At 46.8% G+C, this 21,558-nt stretch overlaps 1 protein-coding gene across 12 annotated transcripts in view; it reads right to left on the reverse strand.

Annotated features, from left to right (window-relative positions):
* TENM4 (teneurin transmembrane protein 4) overlaps window positions 1-21,558 on the reverse strand; it is a 2,793,707-nt gene that overhangs the window by 142,534 nt on the left and 2,629,615 nt on the right. For all 12 annotated transcript variants that reach the window (XM_072726015.1, XM_072726027.1, XM_072726024.1 and 9 more), the window contains 2 exons: window positions 5,498-5,599; window positions 2,625-2,819 (listed from right to left, as the gene is read on the reverse strand). In XM_072726015.1, the coding sequence (XP_072582116.1) occupies window positions 2,625-2,819; window positions 5,498-5,599 (297 nt within the window). The remainder of the gene's footprint in view (window positions 1-2,624; window positions 2,820-5,497; window positions 5,600-21,558) is intronic.

The following is a 21,558-nucleotide window of genomic DNA, read 5'->3' on the forward strand; positions in this document are numbered from 1 at the left end:
CAGTGGCCATACAAGCTCTTGAGATGCTCTTCAGGACCAAAACACAGTGTCACTTTGCTCTGCAAAAGGTAGAAGGTGTTCTCTTCTGTCCCTCTCCAAACTCCCTCCAAGCGTCCTGTTGGCACAGTTCAGGCTTTAAAAAATATGGGGCAATAAACTTCAGAAGAAGAAAAGGGAGAGAAAGGGGAAAAAACCCAAGCTTGTTAGCTGTTATTTTATAAACATGGTGAAACCCTTCAGAATAGAGCTGAGGGAGGGGGAGAGAGAGGAGTAGGGAAGGCCCTAAGAAGCCCCCTTACAAACACAAGGACTATGCAATGACGCTTCACCAGGGAAACAGAAATAATAAGAGGAATCAGTACCAGATGGCTCTCCTCAGAAAAGAGCAGCAAAAACATTGCTTTTCAAACAGATAACGTAAATCAGCGCGCTAAACACCCCCCCCCCCTTTGTAAGTAACCCTGCCTGCTGGGGCGCTGTGCAGAAGGGACAAGGTACCCTTCCCTGCCCACATGACACAGTAGGGTTTGGGGTGGCATGGCCCCACTGTTTCCAGAAGAATCTTCTTTTTGTCTTTGTCTTCTTCTCAGAGTCTTCGCCTCAACTGACTAAAATGAAAGGGAGCACAGATGTGAAGGTCACAAAGCTGAGTTCCTTTCTTCTGGAGACTGGCGCTCCTCTTCTCTCAGCCCAAAGTAATCCCCCTTGCAGTTAATAGGTCTGAATCAGGACCTCCAGGCGCACTTGGGGTTTACTGGCAGCCTGTCTCAGAGAGGCGCTGCTTCTCAGAGGCTAATCCCTTCCTGTTCCCCACTCTTTTAAAGTGGGCCCGTTATATTGCCTCTCCTTTTTCTTTCATTTTTTTAGAGAAATGATACCTTGAGAGGGGCCTAAGTGTTAAATCCCAAATGGGTTAGAAGGCTAGCTCTCCTTGGAGCCTCTTCCATCCACCGCGAAGACTCCCATGCCCTAGATGGTAGGGAGTGGGAGGGAAGCCTATTAGCATTGTCTTCCAGTTTCAACAGCCATATCCACCCGTTTCCAAAGACATTGGATAAAATGAGTGGAGTGAAACAGGAAATGCGCTTCAATTGTCCCCAGAATAATACTAATAATATAAGACCTAACATTTATGGGGCATTTATTATGTGTCAGACACTGAGCTAAGCGCTTTACATGGGTCATTTAATTCAATCCTTATGATGGCCCTCGGAGGAAGGAATTCCCATTTTATTGATGAGGGAAGTGAGGCTATTAGTGGTTCAACAAGGACTCAAACCTCCATCTGACCTAGAGAATGCACTCTTAAAAGCCACTCGATATTGCTGTGAACAAAACCTCATTCATCTACAAATCCCATGCAGGCAAGAAAGGGTTCTGATGTAAGAAGACTTGGGTTGGGCCCCCTTCCTGCTGTTAGCTAGCTCCATGACCACCAGCGTGCCACTGGTTAGCTCCATGACCCTGGCCTTACCACTGGCCAGCTCCATTACCCTGGCTGTGTCATTGGCTAACTCCATGACCACAGGCCTGACAATGGTGAGGTCCGTGACCCTGGCTGTGTCACTGGTCAGCTCCATGTCCATAGGCATGCCACTGGTCAGCTCTATTACCCTGGCCCTGCCACTGGTCAGCTCCATGACCATAGGCCCACCACTGGTCAGCTCCATGTCTATGGGCCTGCCACTGATCAGCTCCATGACCTTGGCCCTGCCACTAGTCACCTACATGCTCATGGCCCTGCCATGGTCAGCTCCATGTACATGGGCCCGCCACCGGTCAGCTCCATGACTGTGGTCCTGCTCTGGTCAGCTCCATAACCCTGGCTGTGTCACTGGTCAGCTCTATGACCATGGGCCACCACTGGTCAGCTCTATGACCCTGGCTGTGTCACTGTTGAGCTCCATGACCATGGCCCCACCGCTGGTCAGCTCCATGATCACAGGCCCACCACTGCCTATCCTCAGGCCACAGAAATGCTCACTTACCTCACCAGGTTAGATTGCCTAGGAAAGAACTGGCACGCTGCTAAAGTGGCAGCTCACTTTCTAGCCTCCACTACACAGACATAGTTTGCTTTATGAAGGAGAGAGACACACTCACAAGCACCTATGGGCTATACATACACATTCACACACACACACACCCCTGTGCTAACAGAAGGCAGAGTGTGAGGGTCTGTAACAGACTCATACTTGAGACATGGAGAGCATATGAACGAAGAGACAAGAGAAAGATCCTGGGCTGTGGGACCAGAAACAGTGGGCTCAGCCCCAGCTCTGCTGCCTCAAGCTGTATGACCCTGGGCAGGTCATCTGACTCTCTGAGTCCAAGTTCCCCTAAAATAAAACCAAGATAATTACCGCACCCTACTGGGTTTGAGGTGAAATGATCTAAGGCTTCTAGGACAGAGACCCTGTAGACAGTAAGTACTCCCTGTATGACGCTTCTCTTCCCTTCACCAACTAGGACTCCCAATTTGCCTGGCCTCTTCTGTTAATGATTGCTGCTGCTGGGTGGCTGGCTCCGGGTGGAGCTTCCACTGGCTTCCTGGAGGCGCTCCTGGCAGCTGAGAGCAGGCCCGTCCCAGAGCCGACTGCTGGAGCTGCCCGCCAGCGTCCTACCTTCCTCACAGCTCTCGCCCTTGTAGCCGGGGTTGCAGATGCACGTGCCCATGATGCAGGTGCCATGGTTGCTGCAGGCCACGTCGATGCACTGGCTGGTGGGCACATCACACTCGGCACCCTTCCATCCGCTGTGGCACAGGCATCGGCCCTTCATGTACTGGCCATTTCCGCTACAGAGCACGGGGCAGGAGGCTGCGGAGATGGAGCATGGAGAAGTCTGGCATGAATGAATGCCCAGCACATCCCACTTGCCTTTGTCTCTTTCTCCCTTTGGCCTACAGGCTAGACCAAGAGCCTCAAGTGCTTTGCTACAATACCCATGTGTATCCATCTGTCTGCGTCTCTTGCTGTACTTCATTTCAGTTTATTTTTTTAAAGATTTTATTTATTTATTCATGACAGACACATACAGAGGGAGGCAGAGACACAGGCAGTGGGAGAAGCAGGCTCCCTGCGGAAAGCCTGATGCAGGACTCGATCCCAGGACCCCGGGATCACGACCTGAGCCAAAGGCAGATGCTCAACCACTGAGCCACTGAGGCGTCCCTTCATTCCAGTTTAATCACATCTGGAATTGTAGGCTAGGGTGTGCAGTGCAGGGCCTGGTGGATCTAGTGCCCACTAAAGGCTGCTTTCCTCTGTTCCCCTCATACTAATGGGTACAGCACTAGTACCCCTAGCGGGGGCCAGGACCCTTATGCAGGAAGCTTCCATCTGTTCCTTGGTCTTATTGGAAAAGACGACGGGTGGGCCTTTTGCCTGCCCCCATCTCTCCTCCAGCACTCTCCTAATGGCATCCCATTTTGCTCACCATACCCCATCCGCAGCACCACCTACTGTCTCTCTAACCCAGCGAATCTTGGCTTTTTCTTACATTTCAGGTTCCACTAGAGCTCCATGCACTACTGCCCTCGTAAGAGAATAGCTGAGCCCAACCTGGCTCTTTAAAGTATTAACTTTCCATTCTGTGCCATAGCATAAAGTGTTTTGTGATCATCTGCATGAAGGACACTATATAAAAATAAATTATATTGCATTGTGCCGCAAGTAGCTACCAGCCTTACCGAGATACAGTAAGGCTGTTTTATACACGACTCTCAAGTTTAAGTGTGTATGGGATGAGACAGTAATTCTTGTGAGAAGGAATGACTTATCTCTTTTCTCTGCACCACCTTCCCTGGGCCCCCACCTGACTTCTTTCCTTTTGAAGGCACTCAGCAGGTAATCACTGTGGCTCCCTAGGGCTGCAGCTCTGCTGTCTCACACTGACTCTTTTCCACAATAGGAAAAACAAGCAGAATCCCCCAAACAGTATCAGATCATGGCATTTGCTCGGCACTCTGAAAAACCATCCCCGCCTTCCACTGATGAACAGCAATTCAAGTGTCGGGTCTGGATTCCAGTGTCACCCCATCCAGGGAGCTTTTCCTAGTCCTCATCACGTCCAAGCTAAGATAGCCTCTCTCTTCTACTCTGATGAGAGCTGCCTGAATTCAACCTTGCTGCAGCGTGTTCCACTTGCTAATGACTGCTTAGTCATCATCTACGTACTTGTTGGTCTTGCCACCAGACTGGGCCTGGGCCTTGCTCAGTGCTCTAATCCTAGCCCCTAGCGCAGGAATGAGTCTTAAAGGGCACTAAGCAAACACTTGCTGAATGAGTGAAGAGGTGGAAAGACCAAAGGGAGGGGCCATTTCAGTTTCCCAAGTGGAGTGCCAGAGCCTCAGGACTACAGAGCTCCCTTGGCCTTTGCCCTGTTAACTCCTCCAAGGACAGAAATGAAGGCCGAATGCACAGGGTACCGCAAGGGTAGCCTTTAAGCCATCTCAGGAGAGGCTATCATTTGTGCTGTCTGTGCCCAAATATGAGGCAACATTAGGGTCCTGTGTGGAGCAAAGCAGCCTGCCTTCTCAAACCCCACCCCTTGGTGGTCTCAGCAAAGATCATGGCAATAGTGGAGCGTAATGCAGGCCTTGCCCCAAGGCCAGAGAGACCACACCTGTGAAGTGAATGGCGAAGCCCCTTGGCTCATTTTGCTCACCGTACCCCATTGAAGTCAATTATACTTCAATGATCAAAAAACAAAAAGAGGGGGCAGCCTGGGTGGCTCAGTGGTTTAGCACCACCTTCAGCCCAGGGTGTGATCCTGGAGACCCGGGATCAAGTCCCACGTCAGGCACCCTGTATGGAGCCTGCTTCTCCCTCTGCCTGTGTCTGTGCCTCTCTGTGTCTCTCATGAATGAATAAATAAAATCTTAAAAAAAAAAAACAAAAAAACAAAAAGAGGGGTGCCTGGGTGGCTAAGTTGTTAAGCGTCTGTCTTTGGCTCAGGTTGTGATCCCGGGGTTCTGGGAGGGAGCCTCATATTGGGCTCCCTGCTCATTGAGGAGCCTGCTTCTCTTTCTCCCTCTGCCACTCCTCCTGCTTATCCTCTCTCATTGACTCACTGTTTCTCTCAAATAAACAAACAAATAAATAAAATTTTAAAACAAAACAATACCACCTCCCCCTCAATAAAAAAACCACCAAAAGCACTTGGCAAAAGCTAAGCACTCCTCAAAAGGGAAGCCAACTTTTTAAAAGAACTGCCACTGCCACTTCCCCTGCTCCTACAACAGACAGGAGGTTCACCATGGCTGTCCCTGTAACCTCCTGGGTCATGCCCTTGTGGACAATGGGGCTGACACAGCCATGGCTCCACTGGCAGACACTCCCCCACCTCTTGGGGCTTCTGAAGAATGGCTCTGGGGTCCCTTCTCATGGGAGGCAGGAGGTAGCCTGAGAGGTCCAGCGCTCTCTGAGTAGTGGGACATGAGTGATACATGGGGCAGGGGGAGTGGGGATCGCACATACATAGGCACAGGTCTTACCTCTGCCACAGTCGGGGCCCAGGAAGCCCAGGAAGCAGTGACAGGTCCCAGAGATGCAGTCCCCGTTGCCATAGCAGTTGCTGGGACAGTTATCCACTGACTCTGGGGGAGGAGAGAGAGGAGGAGAGTTGAAAAGAAATCTTCACCCGACAGAAGGCCCAGGAATCCAACCTCAGATTAGCCAGGGCCCACACATTCCAGCTCTTCTGGCCTAGTCACTGAAAAGAACCAATAGAGTTAAAAATTATGTTATTTTTACTCTTCCTGCATCTCTGTTGACACTAAGAGATGTGTTCTGGAAAATGTCTGCCTGAACCAAGTTTTTGTATATCAAATTTGTATCTACAAATGCATTAGAAATTCTTCAGCTAAAAACACTGGGGGAAACCATATAAGCTGTTAACAGTGCTTATCTGTGGAGGCTGGGTTATCAGGCGAGTCTTATGGTCTTCTTTGCACTCTTCTGCACTTTACGTTTTTCTCATAATGGGCTGATATTCCATTAACTTGTTTTTTCTCATAAAGCTACTAGCCATTTGCAGACCTCTCTTCTCCCATCTCCAGTTTTTTGCCCACCATAGCCCACCAGGGCTAACCCAGCGGCCTGGAGGTTGGCCTCCTGCCTCCTCTCATTCTCTCCACCCTGATTTGTCACCACCCAGCAATGAGTCTGAGTGATGTCTTTCAAAACAGATCCCATCTTGTCATTCTCCTGCTTCGACGGCTCCCCATTTACTAAGATGAAAAAATCCAAGCTCTTTCAAATGGCACAGTTTTCTTTCACATTCCCTTTGCATCCCTGCACCCCCAGAATAGGGCAGTCATGCCCATCTTTTGCAGGGGTGTGATTTTCTGAGACTCTTTCTATTACTTTTGGTATATTCTGTGTGACCCCACAAGGAAATGCAGAGTTCATTTAAGAAAGACTTTAGCCAAAACAAAACAAAAAACCAACCAAACAAAACAACAACGAAACAAAAAATAAAAAACAAAAGTCAATGTTTTGTAACTTCAGGTAGTAAACGTGTTATCTGGAAAATTTGTTTATTTGTAACAGCCTGTTTCTCAATAATGCTGGATGTGGAATAAAGGAAAGAAGCCACTATATACTGAATTCTTTCTTTGTATCATGTGCTTCCACAAAGTTTATCTCACTTCACTGTCAACAAAGATCTGCAAGTGTGCATTGTTATTCCTGTTTTAAAAAGAAAAAGAAAAAAAGAGGAGGTTCAGAGAAGGATGAAGTAGCCTGCTGAGAACCACTAAGACATGAGTCCTGGAGGCAGGATTTGAACCCAGGACCCCAGGACTGATCTTCTTCAGTCATACTGTACTATCTGGGCCCTGAAGGAGCTCATTCCACAGCAGAAGCCTGGAGAAGGAACAAGGTGCTAGATCTATGGCACAGTGAGGCCAGTCCTGAAGACAGCAAAGGACCCAGGTGTAAGGCAGAAAATTCTTAGGCTCTCAAAGCTGAAAGGGAGCCAGGAGGCTAGCCTAATGCTTTCTCACTTAATAGTGAGGGAAAGAGAGACCCAGAGAAAGGGCAGTGACTCACCCAAGGTCTCGGAGTGAGTTAACAGAGTCAGAATTGAAAGCAGAGGCAGGGTGAGTAAGGTGGGACAGTTAAGGATTCAACCTGCTGTCTTAGCTCCCAACCACAAGTCATGAAACCAAGACTAAGGTCTCTGCTAAATGAGATATTACCATCTACGACATGAGTCTTGCCCACAGGAAACGTGCAGACTCACTGGGAGAATGAGATGACAGCTGTCACCCAGGTAGCAGCACAGGGTGTGGAAGAAGCTTTGCCTGGAGGTCAAGAGATCTGGTTCTGGGGCCCCTTCTTCTAGTATCATGCTGGGGGGTTGGGGGTTGCCTCAAGCAACTTCCTGCCCCTCTCTGAGCCTTACCTCCTTCAGATGTGAAATGAAGGTAATGGCAGAGATGTTCTAAAGTTTTTTCAATCTACCATTAATTGAGCAGTTGTACAAAAAACGTGTCCAGACAAGGAAGGGCACTGAGCCTTAAAAGCAACAAAGCACTTATGGCCGATGCATTGGCAGCTGATATGGGACAAAACCAGTAGAGAAAAGGCTTCTCAGAGAAGGTGGGCTTGAGGAATGGCTTGGGTATGGATCAATAAGGGAAAAGACGGAGGGGTAGTGAGGAATTCACAGCGTCGTGCATTTCCCTAGAGTCCTTTCCCCACCGTCTGCCATTATTAACCTGGAAACTACTTAAAAAGAGTTCAAGAGTTCAAACTCTTGTGTGGTTCCTTTGTGAAAGGGTGGGGGATTCTACTCACTCCATGTTGTCCCTCTGCTAACAAGAACTGCGCTTTCCGTTAATATAGAGTTAAGACAAGAGGGTCCAAGCCAGCAGGTGCTCTCAACACAGCACTAAGCAGTCAGGGTCTCTGCAGAGCAGGGCTCACCAGCCAGCGCTCTGAGCGCCTCTGCTCTCCACGGGCTTTGCCTGAAGAATCCACGTTCCTACTGCCTTTAAGTCATAAGTGTCTTTATAGAGAATGCCTTCAGAGGTTTCATTCTGAATATGATTTTTAAAATAAGAATTTTGAGGAGCCCCTGGGTGGTTCAGTTGGTTAAGCATCTGACTCTTAATCTCAGTTCAGGTCTTGATCTTGGGGCCATGAGTTCAAGCCCTGCATTGGGCTCCACACTGGGAGTGGAATCTACTTTTTTTTTTTTTTTTTAAGAACCTTGAGTGAAGTTTAAGGCAAGATTATTTTCACTTTAATCTACTGGCTATTGGTCCAGTTGGGGAGGGTGGGGTCCACCTGCAGCACTGCAGAAGGGGTAGAGGGCTGAGGCAGGAGGCCTGGCTGCCAGGTCCTGTTCTGTTACTGCATGGCTGTGGGACCTTGGCCTTGTCAACTAATCTTCCTGCACCTGTTTCCTCATTTTTGCACTTGCTCCTCCTTTGGTTCCCTGTATGGCAACTTCTGGTCCTTTCAAATCCAGCTCAAATGTCACCTCCTCTGACAAGCCTTCCTGACTTCTTAAACAGGCTAAATTAATCCCAGGACTTTGTCCATCCTCATTCTATGAAAGTCTACATGTAGTCTACATTGATGCTATCACCGAGAGCATTCAACCAGATGATCTCAGAGATTTCACCCAGATCTAAAACTCTCTGGTTCAGTCCTTCTCCAACCCAAGGGTATAAAATATGTCTCTTAATAAATTACCATAGTTACCAGTTGCATTTTTAACAGGATCAATGGATCAATTGCAGATAAGTGTTACACACTGTCTAGATTTTGATTTATGATGTATGCAAGATACAAACCTGTTAATCATCTGCCAAAAAAGCCTTCACCAGTGAAACAGTGAGGAAAATACATTTTCTGTGACTGGGTGTAGTATTGTTCGCTAAATGTGACAGACTAGAAGCCTGTTTGCTTCAAAACTTGCCCCAGGCTGTTGGTGTCAGAGAAGGCTGTTGGTTTAGGAGACATGGAATAATTTTATGATAGCAACAAGGAAGTAGAAGGAAGACATTTAGAGAATATTTCTTCTGGATGAAATGTTTATGTCTATAGTTTTTCTTCCCTTTGGAAGGCTTTCAAGTACTTGGGGTCCACTTGGGACCGCATGGATAATGAGTCTCCGACTAACCAGGTATCTCTATACTAAATGCTAGTGCAGAAGTGACACTCAGTGGCTTGGGAGAAGTGTGAACTTTATTGCCTAAATGTTATGTTTCCAATTAGTGTTTGGTGAATTTCTTCCCCCTATCGTTCCTTCCTGCTCTGCTGTCTTTCAGACTGCAGCTGCCTTCATTTAGCAGAAGGTGTATCTTTAGACTGCTCAGACCTGAGCGGTTTCAGCTGCCTATGAATTACTGATTTTCATAATCGGGTATATGGTATGTTGGTGAATGAGGGGCGGGGATGGGGGTGGGGCTCTTGCCCTAGCTTTTGTTCTCTATCACAACAGTGGGTCCTGCTAGGAGATTTAATTTTCAGGAACTTGTTTTTCCTTCCGTCAATATTGGAATGCAGAGCTTAAATGTTTCCTTAGCTCATTCTCTGGATATGTGTTGGGAGTGGGCGTGTTCTCTGGATGTGGTACAAAATATCGTTCGACATACAAAGGGGTATCTGCAGAAGGAGATACCTAGAGGAGACGAGGAAATCACCGATGCCTCGGTGAACCCGTTACAGTGCCTTATTGTGTCTGCTCGCTACCCTTTCCCAGACACACATCACCAGCATCACTGTGTCAAGGTGAGAAAGGATCACAATTGATAAATACATCCTTCCTTTTACCTTTTGCTTTCCTTTTTTGAAATCCCAAAGCCTCACTTTGTAGGAAACCAGGAGAGATCACAGAAGAAATCCTGCCCGGAGGAGAGAACTACTGTTTCACAGGGGCGCTCACACAAGAAGAGGAAAGGAGGCTCTTCTCCTTTACTGGCTCACCATGGTGTGAGTGCACCTGCTTCATGCCCTGGCCTGGGCAGGTACACCTCTGTGGTCTTGGAAGCCTACTGATGGATTCTAGCACCAAGGACAGAAGGAATCAGCTGTGAGTGAGGCCAGAGCTCACTAGTCATTTTCCATCTCTCTTCTCCACTCATCCAGCATAGATCCCTACCTCCCAGCGCCTCCTCTAGCTCTCGCTCCCTCGTGATGCATCCCAGCCAATAGAGGCAACTCTTTCCACTGCTTCCCTTGTCGCTCTTTAAGTTGTAAATGTGGATGTCAGTAACTCTTTCGGAGCAGCAGAGGAGCAGCCAATTGAGGAACCAAGGTCTACCTACTGTGCAGCAGAGACCCACTCTCTGGCGCTTCCTTTTGGCTTCTCTGTAGGACGGTAATGTTTCATGCAAGAGGAAGGAACTTGGGCTCAGGAACTGCCAATCACATGACTGGATGTATATTACCTTGAAGGCAGCTAGTGAAATGCGTACTTTAGGGTACATCTGTTACATCTTCTTTGATCCTGAGAGGGGATTGGGTTTGTTATTGGCAATGAGGAATAGAGAGGAAGACAAACTAGACGCCATAGCCGGGATTTAATTCTCCAGCAGCTCAAGGTTGAGAGAAGACTCTAATAGACACCTTCTCCTTCCCTCAAATGGAAACATGAAAGGTAAACCATATAGTTTTATTTATTCTTCACAACAATTATGAGAAGTAGGCACCTTTGCTTTCATTTCACACATTTAGAGTTGTCAGCTGGAGATTGCAAGCTGAAGTCACTTTCTCAAGGTCACACAGCTAAAAGGGCAAATCTGCTAGGTGAACCAAGTTCTTTCTCAAGTCAAAGAAGCCGAAGTTTGTGGCATATAGCCTGAACCAGAGTATGGGCTCTGGAGCCAGGATGCCTCCCACCAGCTATGTGCCTCATGACAAGTCATCTAAATATTGGTTTCCCTATCTGTGAAATGGGGTTAATAATAGCACCCACCTAAGAGAGTCATTTTGAAGAGCTAAGAGTGTAACACTGCACATATAAAGAGATTTGCTCAGATCTTGGCAGAGTTGGAATCTTGGTTTTAAGGAAGGGTCATATATGCCTTTCATTTGTGAACCAAGGCAACATCCTAACTTGGTCTAATGAATCCAAATAAAGCCATGTGGGCTTTTGGGGGTAAACACACACACATATATACATGTAAAGCACACAGAAACTCCCCATGGTAAAACAGGAAAGCAAACAATCAGTATGCTGAATGTGAAGAAGGCAGGGTGTTTGAGTACATTTCCTCCTGGGAAAGAGCACTATCAAAACAAATTAAACCTGTTGTCTCCCAGAAGTCCAAACACAGGTGGATTTATGCCAACATCTGAAAGAACTTTTCTCTCTCTGCACTTTAGATTGGCACTGGGAGGGTGCCAGGTCCTGGAAAGCAGTTCCATGGCCTGTGAGATACCAGTCCCTGTAGGTACCCCAGCTCTCTGTGCAGATGATGGGATTCAAAGGCCTCTAGTCTGTAACAGTCTAGGTCAATGCGATGACAAAAATTTGACAGAGCCCCTGGCAGCCTGGGCTTAAAGCCAGTTCTGCATTGGTATTTGAACTGGGAGATCTGTTTTCAATCATACCCAGAAGTTTGCCAACCACTATTAGAAGCTCTAAGGAGGGGATCTAGGAAAAATGATTATTCCCTTGATTGTATTACATTTTGGTTATTAATTATTTATTTGGGGGCAAACAGAATTTCACCAATAAGACTAGGAGCTCTTTGAAGACAAGCATCAAGTCTGATTCTCCAAAAAGTATGGTGTATGCTACACACAAAGCAAGTGCTCAGTAATAATTATTGTGTGGAGAAACTGAGCAGGACTACAAGGTGGAGGGGGGTGGGAGTGAAGGAAAGAGGGTGTGATGCATGGCACAGAAGTTGGACTCCAGAGAATGCCTGGTGGCCAACAAAGCTACTGTTTCCTTGCCCTGTAGTTTTTGATGTGCAATGTCTAAAATAAAGAGACTGATAAGAAGTGTAACTCTGTATTGTCCTCTCAGACCCTATTTGGAGTTCAGTAGTTCACATCCAGGAGCCACATTTAAGAAATGAATCAGAGGAACTTGAGCATGTTCACTGGACAGTAAGAAGAGAAGGATAAGAGGATGTGAACACACATTTTGAAAAAAGAGTTCCTGGGTGGCTCTGTCAGTTAAGTATCTGACTTTTGATTTTGGCTCAGGTCGTAATCTCAAAAGTTGTGGGATCGAGCCCCATGTCAGGTTCTGTGCTAGGTGCTAGGCATGGAGACTGCTTCAGAATCTCTGTCTCCTTCTTTCTCTGCCCCCTCCCACACTGCACTCCCTCCGCCTCCAACTCTCTTTCTCTCTCTCAAAAAAAAAAAAAAAAATCCTGAAGGAATCAAGAATTTAGCTTACTCGGGGGTACTGACCTCTGTCTAAAAATATCTGAAGAGCTATTATGTAAGATAAGGAGTGGACTTTTGTGGTCCTAAATTAAGTTGATTAGATCTAATAAGTAAGGACCGCTGTCCTTGGGAAACTGACTTAATTCAAAAGAAGAAAGAATTTTTAAGAGTCAGAGCAGGATACTATTTACTTTGTTGGATTGTATTCTCTTGATATGTATGGATCTGTCCATATACTATAAACTTCTTGAGTGCAGGAAATGTGTCATTCATTTCTGATTCTTTAGTAAACAGTGCTCTTTTTGGCACATAGCAGGTCTTAAGCGAAAGTCTGTTGGCTGAATGACAAAACGAATGGACTGGGTGACCTGGAAGATCATACATTTTTAGTCACTGGCTGCATTCAAATTGATGACTGGCTGAGATACTGCAGGGGCATTAATGAGAAGCTTGTAAACCTGAAATCTTATCTTCTATGAGTCACGTGTGAGGGAACATGTCTGGACTGTATCAAGCAACTTGGGTTTTAGTTCTACTCTTGCCACCAGCCCGTTACAGGACATTGGCCAGATCCCTTCCTCTCTTAGGTCTTTCTTTTCATTTACAAATTTGATTCAATGAGCCAACATTTACTGAGCATCCACCCTGGCTCAGGAAGTGTTCTAGTGAAGTGGATGGCTTGGTTGATTGTTTAGATCTAGCATCCTATGATCTGATGAATCAACCCAAATTGTCAGTTGTTAGAATACTATACAAACAGATGAAAAAGCAGAAAAAAATCATCATGTTTAGGGTTTGAGAGGGGAAAAGGAAGTGTGCTCAACTTAAGGGCTAACTTTAACTTCTCACACCTCCCTTCTGTGGTCTCGGATCACTAGCACCCGTTATCATCATCTTGTGAGAGGCACTGTGGGGCAGAGTCCTCAGGACAAGGGGAGGGGCAGGCGGCTCACTGTTCTCCTGTGAAGAGCCCTCCTTTTGTTCCAGGAGCTATGAGCAGCAGCTCTCACAGGTGCTAGAAGCCCCACTGCAGGCTCTGGTTCTGCTGCCTTGCCCGGAGAAGCTGCATGTGCATCCCCTACCACGTCCCATGAACACATGCCAGAGAGGCCACTGAGACATGACATGGTGGGTGATGAGGCTGACAAGTGCTGTGCTCTTCAAGAAGAGAAGTGCCTTCAAAGGAGAAGTGCATGTTCACGTGTTTGGAAACACTTTCCCTTCCTTAGTGATCTATCCATCCTCCACTGACAGCTCCTTCCCAGGGTAATGCTCAGCCCACAGGTCTAAGCAGCCAGGGCAAGTGGTCCAAACGACGCCACCTCCTCACTGGCCACAGCTGATCGGCCTGGGGTAAGCACCTGACCCAAACAGGCTCAGTACACAGGCTGACTGGCACTCTATGATGTGGCCTGGTGCACAGAGGATGTGGGCCAATCAATCAGAGACCCACTCTCTAGCATTTGAACTAAAATGCACCCAGGGAATGTGGTGTCTGAAGTCTCCGTTTACTCATCTGTGAAATGAGAAAACCACTTGCCTTACACAATTGTTGCAAAGATTAAATAAAACTTCTACATATGTCTGAGTCTGTGTATACGTATATATGTGCATGTCTGTGTGTGTGTGTGTGTGTGTGTGTGTGTGTAGACAGGAACCTGGCACACAGAAGGTGTTCAGAAAATGTTGCTTTACTCCTGTCCTTAGTATAGTCTCAGTGATAACATTTTAGCCTCTGTCAGCTGAAGGGCTTGTTAAAACATGGACTGCTAGGCTCTGCCTCTAGAGTTTCTCATTTCATAGGCCTGGGGTAGGGTCCTAGGTAATGTTGATGCCCTTAGGTATCCTGGATACCACTCCAGTGGTCTGGAGAAGGCTGAGACTTTACACACAGGTCTATCAAAATAAACCAGAGGGGATAGAGAGATCTAAACTATGCAAGAATGCCATAACTTGTGGACCACTTCCAAAGAGGAGGGCCTGGTCCTCCAAGAGGTAGTATTTGAATAGCTCTTAAAGAATAGGCAGCCTTTTGAAATGCAAAGCAGTTCTGGGCAAGATGGGGGTCGAGCCAGAGCCAGATTCAGAATAATCATCTTTGCTGCTCCCACGCAGCGACCTGCTGATCATCATGCCAACTTCATGTCAAGTCTGTCTTTAGAACAAATTATTTAAGAAATCAGGTTTTTAAAAGCTCCACTCAGCTGCTGGCTAGAGAGTTCCATTTAATGAACATCACTTTGTGCTGAATTATTCTGTGATGACAGACAATGGAGGAACAGAAACATGCGAAGGTGTGGGGTGGGGGATGCCGCTAATTATTCTCCAATCATTTATCCAGGCTTGTCACCAAGCTCAATACTGCTTTTAAGCGACATAGAAAACCAGGTCACCACAGTCTGGTTTGAAAACGCCCAGAACTATGTAAAGATGATCTAGAGACCTGCGGGTTAAGGATGCCCATGGCACCAGAACTTCACCTGGAAAATGGAAATGTCTGGGCTGTATGATCTTTGGCCTGGACCACTGTGTTGCATTTTGAGTGGACTTCCAACTCCAGCCTTATCCCTTTCCCTCTGCCCTATACCTTTAGGCCTGGGATGCCACTCTGGAACTGAGTATCTTGAGGCCACTGCTCCTCAGCATCCAGAGTAGATGCCACAAACTGGAGGCCTCTGAAAACTTTTGTTTGTACAGTGTTTAAAATTTTTAAATTAGGTGCCAGAATTTCTAAAAAAGGAGAGCTCATCAAAAAAAAATCTTAATGGTGGCCTTTCCTGAAAAATTGGAAGATCCAGCATGGCACCCATCTCTTCTCATTTAGGAGAGGCCCAGACACTGTGCTCACCTGCTTGGTCCCCAAGACATCTGAATCTATGACCCTGGCCTGGAGCAGTGTTTCTAGATGTCATTTATTTGGGTGCCACCTTTATGCTGTTGCCATAGGCACAAACTCTTCATCTTAATATTCCGTTCGTATTTTTGGCTCATTTATTGTCTTGAATTTAATCAAAACAGAAATTTGAAATAAGTTTGATATACCTAATTATGTTTTTTTTCTAGCGTACTAAAACAAAGATACAATTTTTGAAAGAGAGGCTGTCTATGTATTATGTAAAATAATCTCAAGAAGTACACCTTAGGAAATGTTAGAGAGAAAAAAGCACAAATTCCTGAAGGAGGAGTTTAAGGCTCCAACTTCTCTTTCCAAAATAACTTATTTGCCACAAGGGTCCTCCTCATGGTCTCTTTGTGCTGCTGCCAAATTGCTCCCCACCCCTTCCAGAATCCATACACCCTTTCCAGTGTCCCTGTTTGTGCCAACACTGATGACCGCACCTGCGAAACCCTCCTCCTGCCCCCATACACATGTCCTGGGCCTGACCATCTTTCAAGACGTCCTGTGTTCCTTCTAGCAAGAAAGCTCTCTCTCTCTCGCTCTCTCTCTCTCTCTCCTGAATCCTAATGGTAATTTCCCTCTATCCTTCACTTATCACCTGCTGCTTTCTACCTTGCAGTCCAGTTATTTATGAGTATAGCTCTTTTCCCCTAGTGGACTGCAAATTCTTTGAGAGGAAGGAATCCATTTCCAATTCCTCATCTTGTCCATGTCTCCCAAGGGACTGGCATGCTGCCTTGTCTGCAGGAGCTGCCCCCTCAACACTTGTTAAATATCAAATGACAAAGGGCAACCTGTGGTTGAATTAGTGTCCTTTAGCACGTGAAGCCTCAAATCCAAAGGCTGGGTTCCTTTTGTAGGGTCTGGGCTGTTTCCTTCCTTGCTGATTTCCTTTTATTTGCTTTTCATTTATTTTTTTTCCCAAAGTTCATTTCTATAGTTTCTTTCCAGACCTGCAGCTTCATTTTCATTCCTCTTCCTCTAGGCCTGGTACCTTCAGCTAGACCCTGCATCGAGTGGTCTCTCTTGCCCCCAAACAGCACTAACCATGGGTTTGGGGAACCCGCAGTAATACAACATTGCAGACTCCCAGCTCTTCTCTCTAGCAAGAGCTGTCAGGATGGCTTCTGTGAATTATGGACCTGAATTACTTCTTTCAGGACATAACACAATAAAATGAGTAACAAGATGGATAAATTCTCAGACTCTGGTGGATTTTTCTTTACAATAACTATAATGTGTGTCGGTCAGTTGTACAATGATTTGAACAGTATTTCTTTCTTATTTATCCAGTAGGTAACACTCAACATAATAATGTGGGTCTCTGTCTTCGGGCCAGAGGCCAAGCTGGACTTCTGCTGGACACCAAATCCTATTAGAGATCATGGTAATGCAATTATATGCTCGAGTTAAATATTTTATAGCTGTTCTAGCCATCTAGACCGATCACTGCCTCAGCCTCTAGGCAGAAACCGCCCAAATGGCAAAAGCAAATAACTACATATCTTGCAAGCAATCGAGAAATAGTTGCTGTTGAGAAAAGTTTATGGAAACTTCTGCCCCCCTCTGACTCTCTGGCAGCAGCAGGACTCTAAGCCACCATGATACTAGGTTATAATCAAACGTTAGCCCCTGCCTGGGCCAGGCCTAGAGGGGCAGTCTCCCTAGTTCCCTGACGAACATCATGCTGGCCAGTTCATGTGCCAGGACCACCTGGTCTCTGTCCAGTGAGAGTTGTAGAGGGAGACTGTAGCTCCTGCTCTCAGCTGTCTGCATGCTCGGATGAGAAGAGCCCATGGGGTCCCAGAGCACTAGTGTGCAGCCCCTGCGGCTGGCCAGCCTTCTCCCTAGGACCCCGGTTCCTTCCCCTTGTCTCCTGGGCTGCAGTGTGAGCACCATTCCAGGTGTGGCTCTGCCTCCCTATGCTCAGTCTAGTCTCCTCGGCACCTCAGGGCTGGACCCTGACATAATTCCTGCGTAAGCTGACTTCACTGGCTGAAATTTGCTGACCTGTGATGGAGCATGAGCCATGCTATCGGGCAGACCTGGGTCTGACTTCCAGCTCTGACTCTCACTAGCTGTGCAACCCTGGGCAAATCATCTATGGTCCCAATCCTGGGTCCTTACTGACCTATCTCATTGTACAGATGGGAGGTCAATTGAGATAATGCGTAAAGCGCTTTGTGGAACTTGCAGTAAATCTCTCATCGGTGGTAGGTGGAACAAAACCAAGTCAAAACAAACCAAACCAAGCAAACCCATTTTAGACAGGCCAAGTCAGAAGGCTGTGTGATGTAAGAGAAAGAGCACACGCCTTAGAGCGAGACGCTGGGCATTCTCATCCCACTCCGCCACCTCCTGTGTGATCTTTGAGCAAGTCCCTTCACCTCTCTATGTCTCAGTTTTCTTGTCTATAAAATGGGAGTGATTACAAAGTGCCTGACACACAGTTGGTGTTATAGTGTTAGCAACTGAGTGACTATGGCCAGAGGGCCACGGACCCTGCTCAGTGTGCTAGAATTTCCTGGCTTGTCCCCTGGCTGACTTCAGCTCACTTTTCCCTCATCAAGGGCTTCGGACGTGCTGTGCACATGGGTATGTGCACTTTATGACAACAGGACAAGAGGAAGACAGGCTCTCAGCATAGGAAAGTGGCAACGAATGCTCCAGCAGCATCTCCATACAGCATTGGCTCACATGAAGACCCAGCCGAGCCCGTGTAAGATGGCATGTTTCTTCCACCTGCATGACGCCGTGTGGCACACAAATGTGCCCAAGTGGAAGAACTCCCTTTTCCTTTTGGCTCAGACCCCCAGTGCCTGGATAAACATCCTATAAACATTACTCCCTTTCTGTGAAAGATGGGTTATGAGGGTCAGGCCTCTCCCAGAAGCCCTGAGGACATTTCCCATGAGCCCCTTCATACTGACCAACTCTGGGCTCCTTCCCTGGGCCACTGCTCACCCTGAGGACCATGGCTATGCCCACAACAAGGAGGGGCCTATTCTGCTGACTGGGCCTGACCCATTGCCACAGCCACGCTGTGGGACCGGTACCCGAAGGCAGAGCATGCACGTGTGCACACACATGCATCTGGGCAGGAAGCTGTGGGAGCTGCCCCCGCTCATTGTCAAACTTCAGCTGAGGGGGGCTAATGCCCCGCTTGCTGGGTCTTGAGGCTTCCAAAGCATGTAGCAGAAAGCGGGAGAACCGTGAGCACCCTCCCGGGGAACGGACTCCCCCTGCTGGGCCTTCTGTCTCTCTGGGGGCCGGAGTAAAAGATCCCTTGGTCGTGAGCCCTGCACCTGTTGAGACAGTGTCTCTGCCTGCTGGTGGCAGGGAGCAGCACTGTGCTCTGCTGCTGGGGTAAAAAAAAAAAAAAAAAAAAGTACAACCAACGTATATGTTTTTAATTGATTTGCTTTTTTTTAGCAGAGTAAACAGAGTTGGGCATAAAAAGGTCAAACCTCAATTTGGACAACTGTGTAACTTGTGATGCAATAAATAGGATAGCAGAGCTTGCACTAGCAATAATATTACCTCTACCCGTGCACTTGGCAGGGAGCCTGCCCTGCACCCGCTAACTCCTTTTTCCCTCATTAGGGAAGTCTAGGCCAATTATCACTGCCACAGCCTGATTTGTTTTCTCAGCTACGTTTGCCCAAGGCCACTCAGCTAATCAGAGGAGGTGCAGGAACTTGAATCCAGGCTCTCACAGACTCCAAAACTCCTTCTCCCAGCCATTATTACACTGTATGGACAGGTTGAGGGGTGTCTATACCTTTCAATCACCGTGGTCTCCTCACCTTGGGTCTCTCTAGACAGAAAGAACAGATTTTCTTACTGGAGTGAACTAAATGCACACGGGTTTGGATAGAATGCTAGAGGTGGAACTCACTCTCCAATGAGTGGTCTCCATGGACCAGGCTAAGTGGGAAGATGTGGAAAGAACTGGGTGGGGGGAGCTGAACTTCCTATTACTACCTTCAGTGGACACTTTTCAACTCTTTCTTCCTTGACCTAACATTAATTTTTTTTCTAATTCAAAGTAATGCATGCACATAGTTTAAAAAGTCAATACTATAGAGCCTACGATGAAAATAGCAGTCCTCTGCCCTACGCATCTGCCTTCCATACCCTAGACAATTAGTCTCAATTCTTTTGGCTATTTCTTCTAGAATGCACCTCTTTCTAAATAATGTGCTTATGCAGCTACTGTTTTGCCTATACTTTTGCCTATACTACTACCCTTAGCTACTCCCGTCTGGTGTGATCTACTAGAAAACCATAATTTTTTTTTGCTTCTATTTTCTATGTTTTTATTAATAACTCTACCCATACTATCCAGCAAAATGAAAATCCTTCTGAAATAGAATTTACCATGTGTCGAACATACCAGGTAATCTGTCTGGCTCACAGTTTTTCTTTTTGCCTGGGGATCTCCCTCCTGAGCCCTCTGCCCTGCTGCGGTCTGGTCTGTTTGTTTTCTGGGCCTGCTATACATCCATCATTCTGGGACTTCTCTTTACCTCTCTCATTAATTGAACCCCTTGCTTCCTGGACCCCTCTTGCTTGTCTACTTCATGGTTTTGAGGGAATACGTTTTCCTGTAGCTTCCTGAGAAAAGGTGAATGAAAGGTATGATTTTTGGAGCTCGCAAGGCTGTTATCATCTTTATTCTACTCATACACTTGATGGATAATTTGATTGTCTGTGTGAGAGGGAGACCTGAGGGTCTAATTGTCGCTACTTACCTCTCACAGAGACTTGAACCCATCCACATGTCAACTGTGCCCCCTCTCCCCCGCCCTCTGTTACATCTGGTACCCTGTTTCTGGGGTTTTCTGGGGGCTCTGCTCTCACTGACATCTTAATCAGCAGAGGCTCAGTATTGAGCTTTCTCCATGCTGTTAATTCAACCCACTTGCTGTTTTCGAGAAGTCTGCTGGAATCTCTTGATGGCTTTGTCTCTTATTCTTTTTGTCCTTGTGGGTTTGCTCTTTGTTTTAACTCAGTGCTCTCATTAGGGTAGGACCCCTGGAGGGAGAGATATATAACCTTCAACCACAAGTTCCTGTCAATAGTATTTGAGATGATTTTCTAGTCTGTCCTTTCTTTCTTTTAAAAGATTTTATTTGTTTAAGAGAGAGAGAGAGAGAGAGAGAGAGAGAGAAAGCACGAGTTAGGGGCAGAGAGAGAGGGAGAAGCTCCCTCAGCAGGGAGCCAGATGCAGGGCTTGATCCCAGGACCCTGGAATCATGACCTGAGCCAAAGGCAGATGTTCAACCACTCAGCCACTCAGATGCTCCTCAAAAAACACTTTTTTCTGACATTTCTGCCACTGTAGCCACTCATCCTCACGTTCCTTCTCTGGATCCTCCTCTATGCATGAAATGCTAGTGGTCCTTGGGCATCTGTCTTAAATCCTCTCACCTTCTCCCCACTTGCCACTCACCTTGCTCACCCTGTTCAATTTCTCAGGTCTCAGCTGAGATGCCCTGCATTCCCTGTCCCCTGCCCCAGTTAGGTCAGCCCCCTTGTTCAGTGCTCCTGCAGGCTCCACCCCTTTCCTTCATAATTCATCACAGTCACTAATGCTGATGAATGTCCCTCTTGCCATAGTCTGAGAGATCCACCACTGCATGTCCCCAAGACACTTGTTCTCAGTTGTCACCACTGCCCATGCAGACAGCATGGCACACAGTAGGTGCAGAAAAGGTGAATGTGTGCTTTTAAGAATAAATGAATAACTGGGTCAATCAAACAGGAGAACAGGATTGAAACCCAGGCTTGCCCATATATTTGCTGTGTGATCTTGGACCAGTAAAAGGGCGGTTCAGAAAAGAACCTTAACTTCTGGTCCCCAGCAGCTGCTTCTTCGAAATAGGGACAATAATCCAAAAATCATCCTACCTCACTGTCTTGTAAAGATCTAAATAAAAATGCAAAGAAAATCCTGCATGTCATTGTGCTCAGTAAGCTAAAAGTCCTATCTGACAGAAGGGATTATTACTGTCATTGTAAACTCTGCTACATGGAAAATTCTTGTCCGTTTTGGGTATGGGGGATGCAGGAAACAGAACGGCAGGCTCAGGTTTCAAATCGCACAATTCTTTAAGATAGGCTTTCTTTCTGAAGGAAAAAAATCCCACTAAGCCTTCTCTGCTTTCTCTTAACACTAGGCTTTAACGATGGAGGGACCACCTGGGGTCTTGCCTTTCCCCCTCAAGCAAAGCTGACTTGGAAAGCACAGTGTGCCTTCATGGTTAGCGGCTTTAACTTAATGCATTCTTTACA

The sequence above is a fragment of the Vulpes vulpes genome, chromosome 11 (assembly GCF_048418805.1).
Source record: "Vulpes vulpes isolate BD-2025 chromosome 11, VulVul3, whole genome shotgun sequence".
Classification (NCBI taxonomy): domain Eukaryota; kingdom Metazoa; phylum Chordata; class Mammalia; order Carnivora; family Canidae; genus Vulpes; species Vulpes vulpes.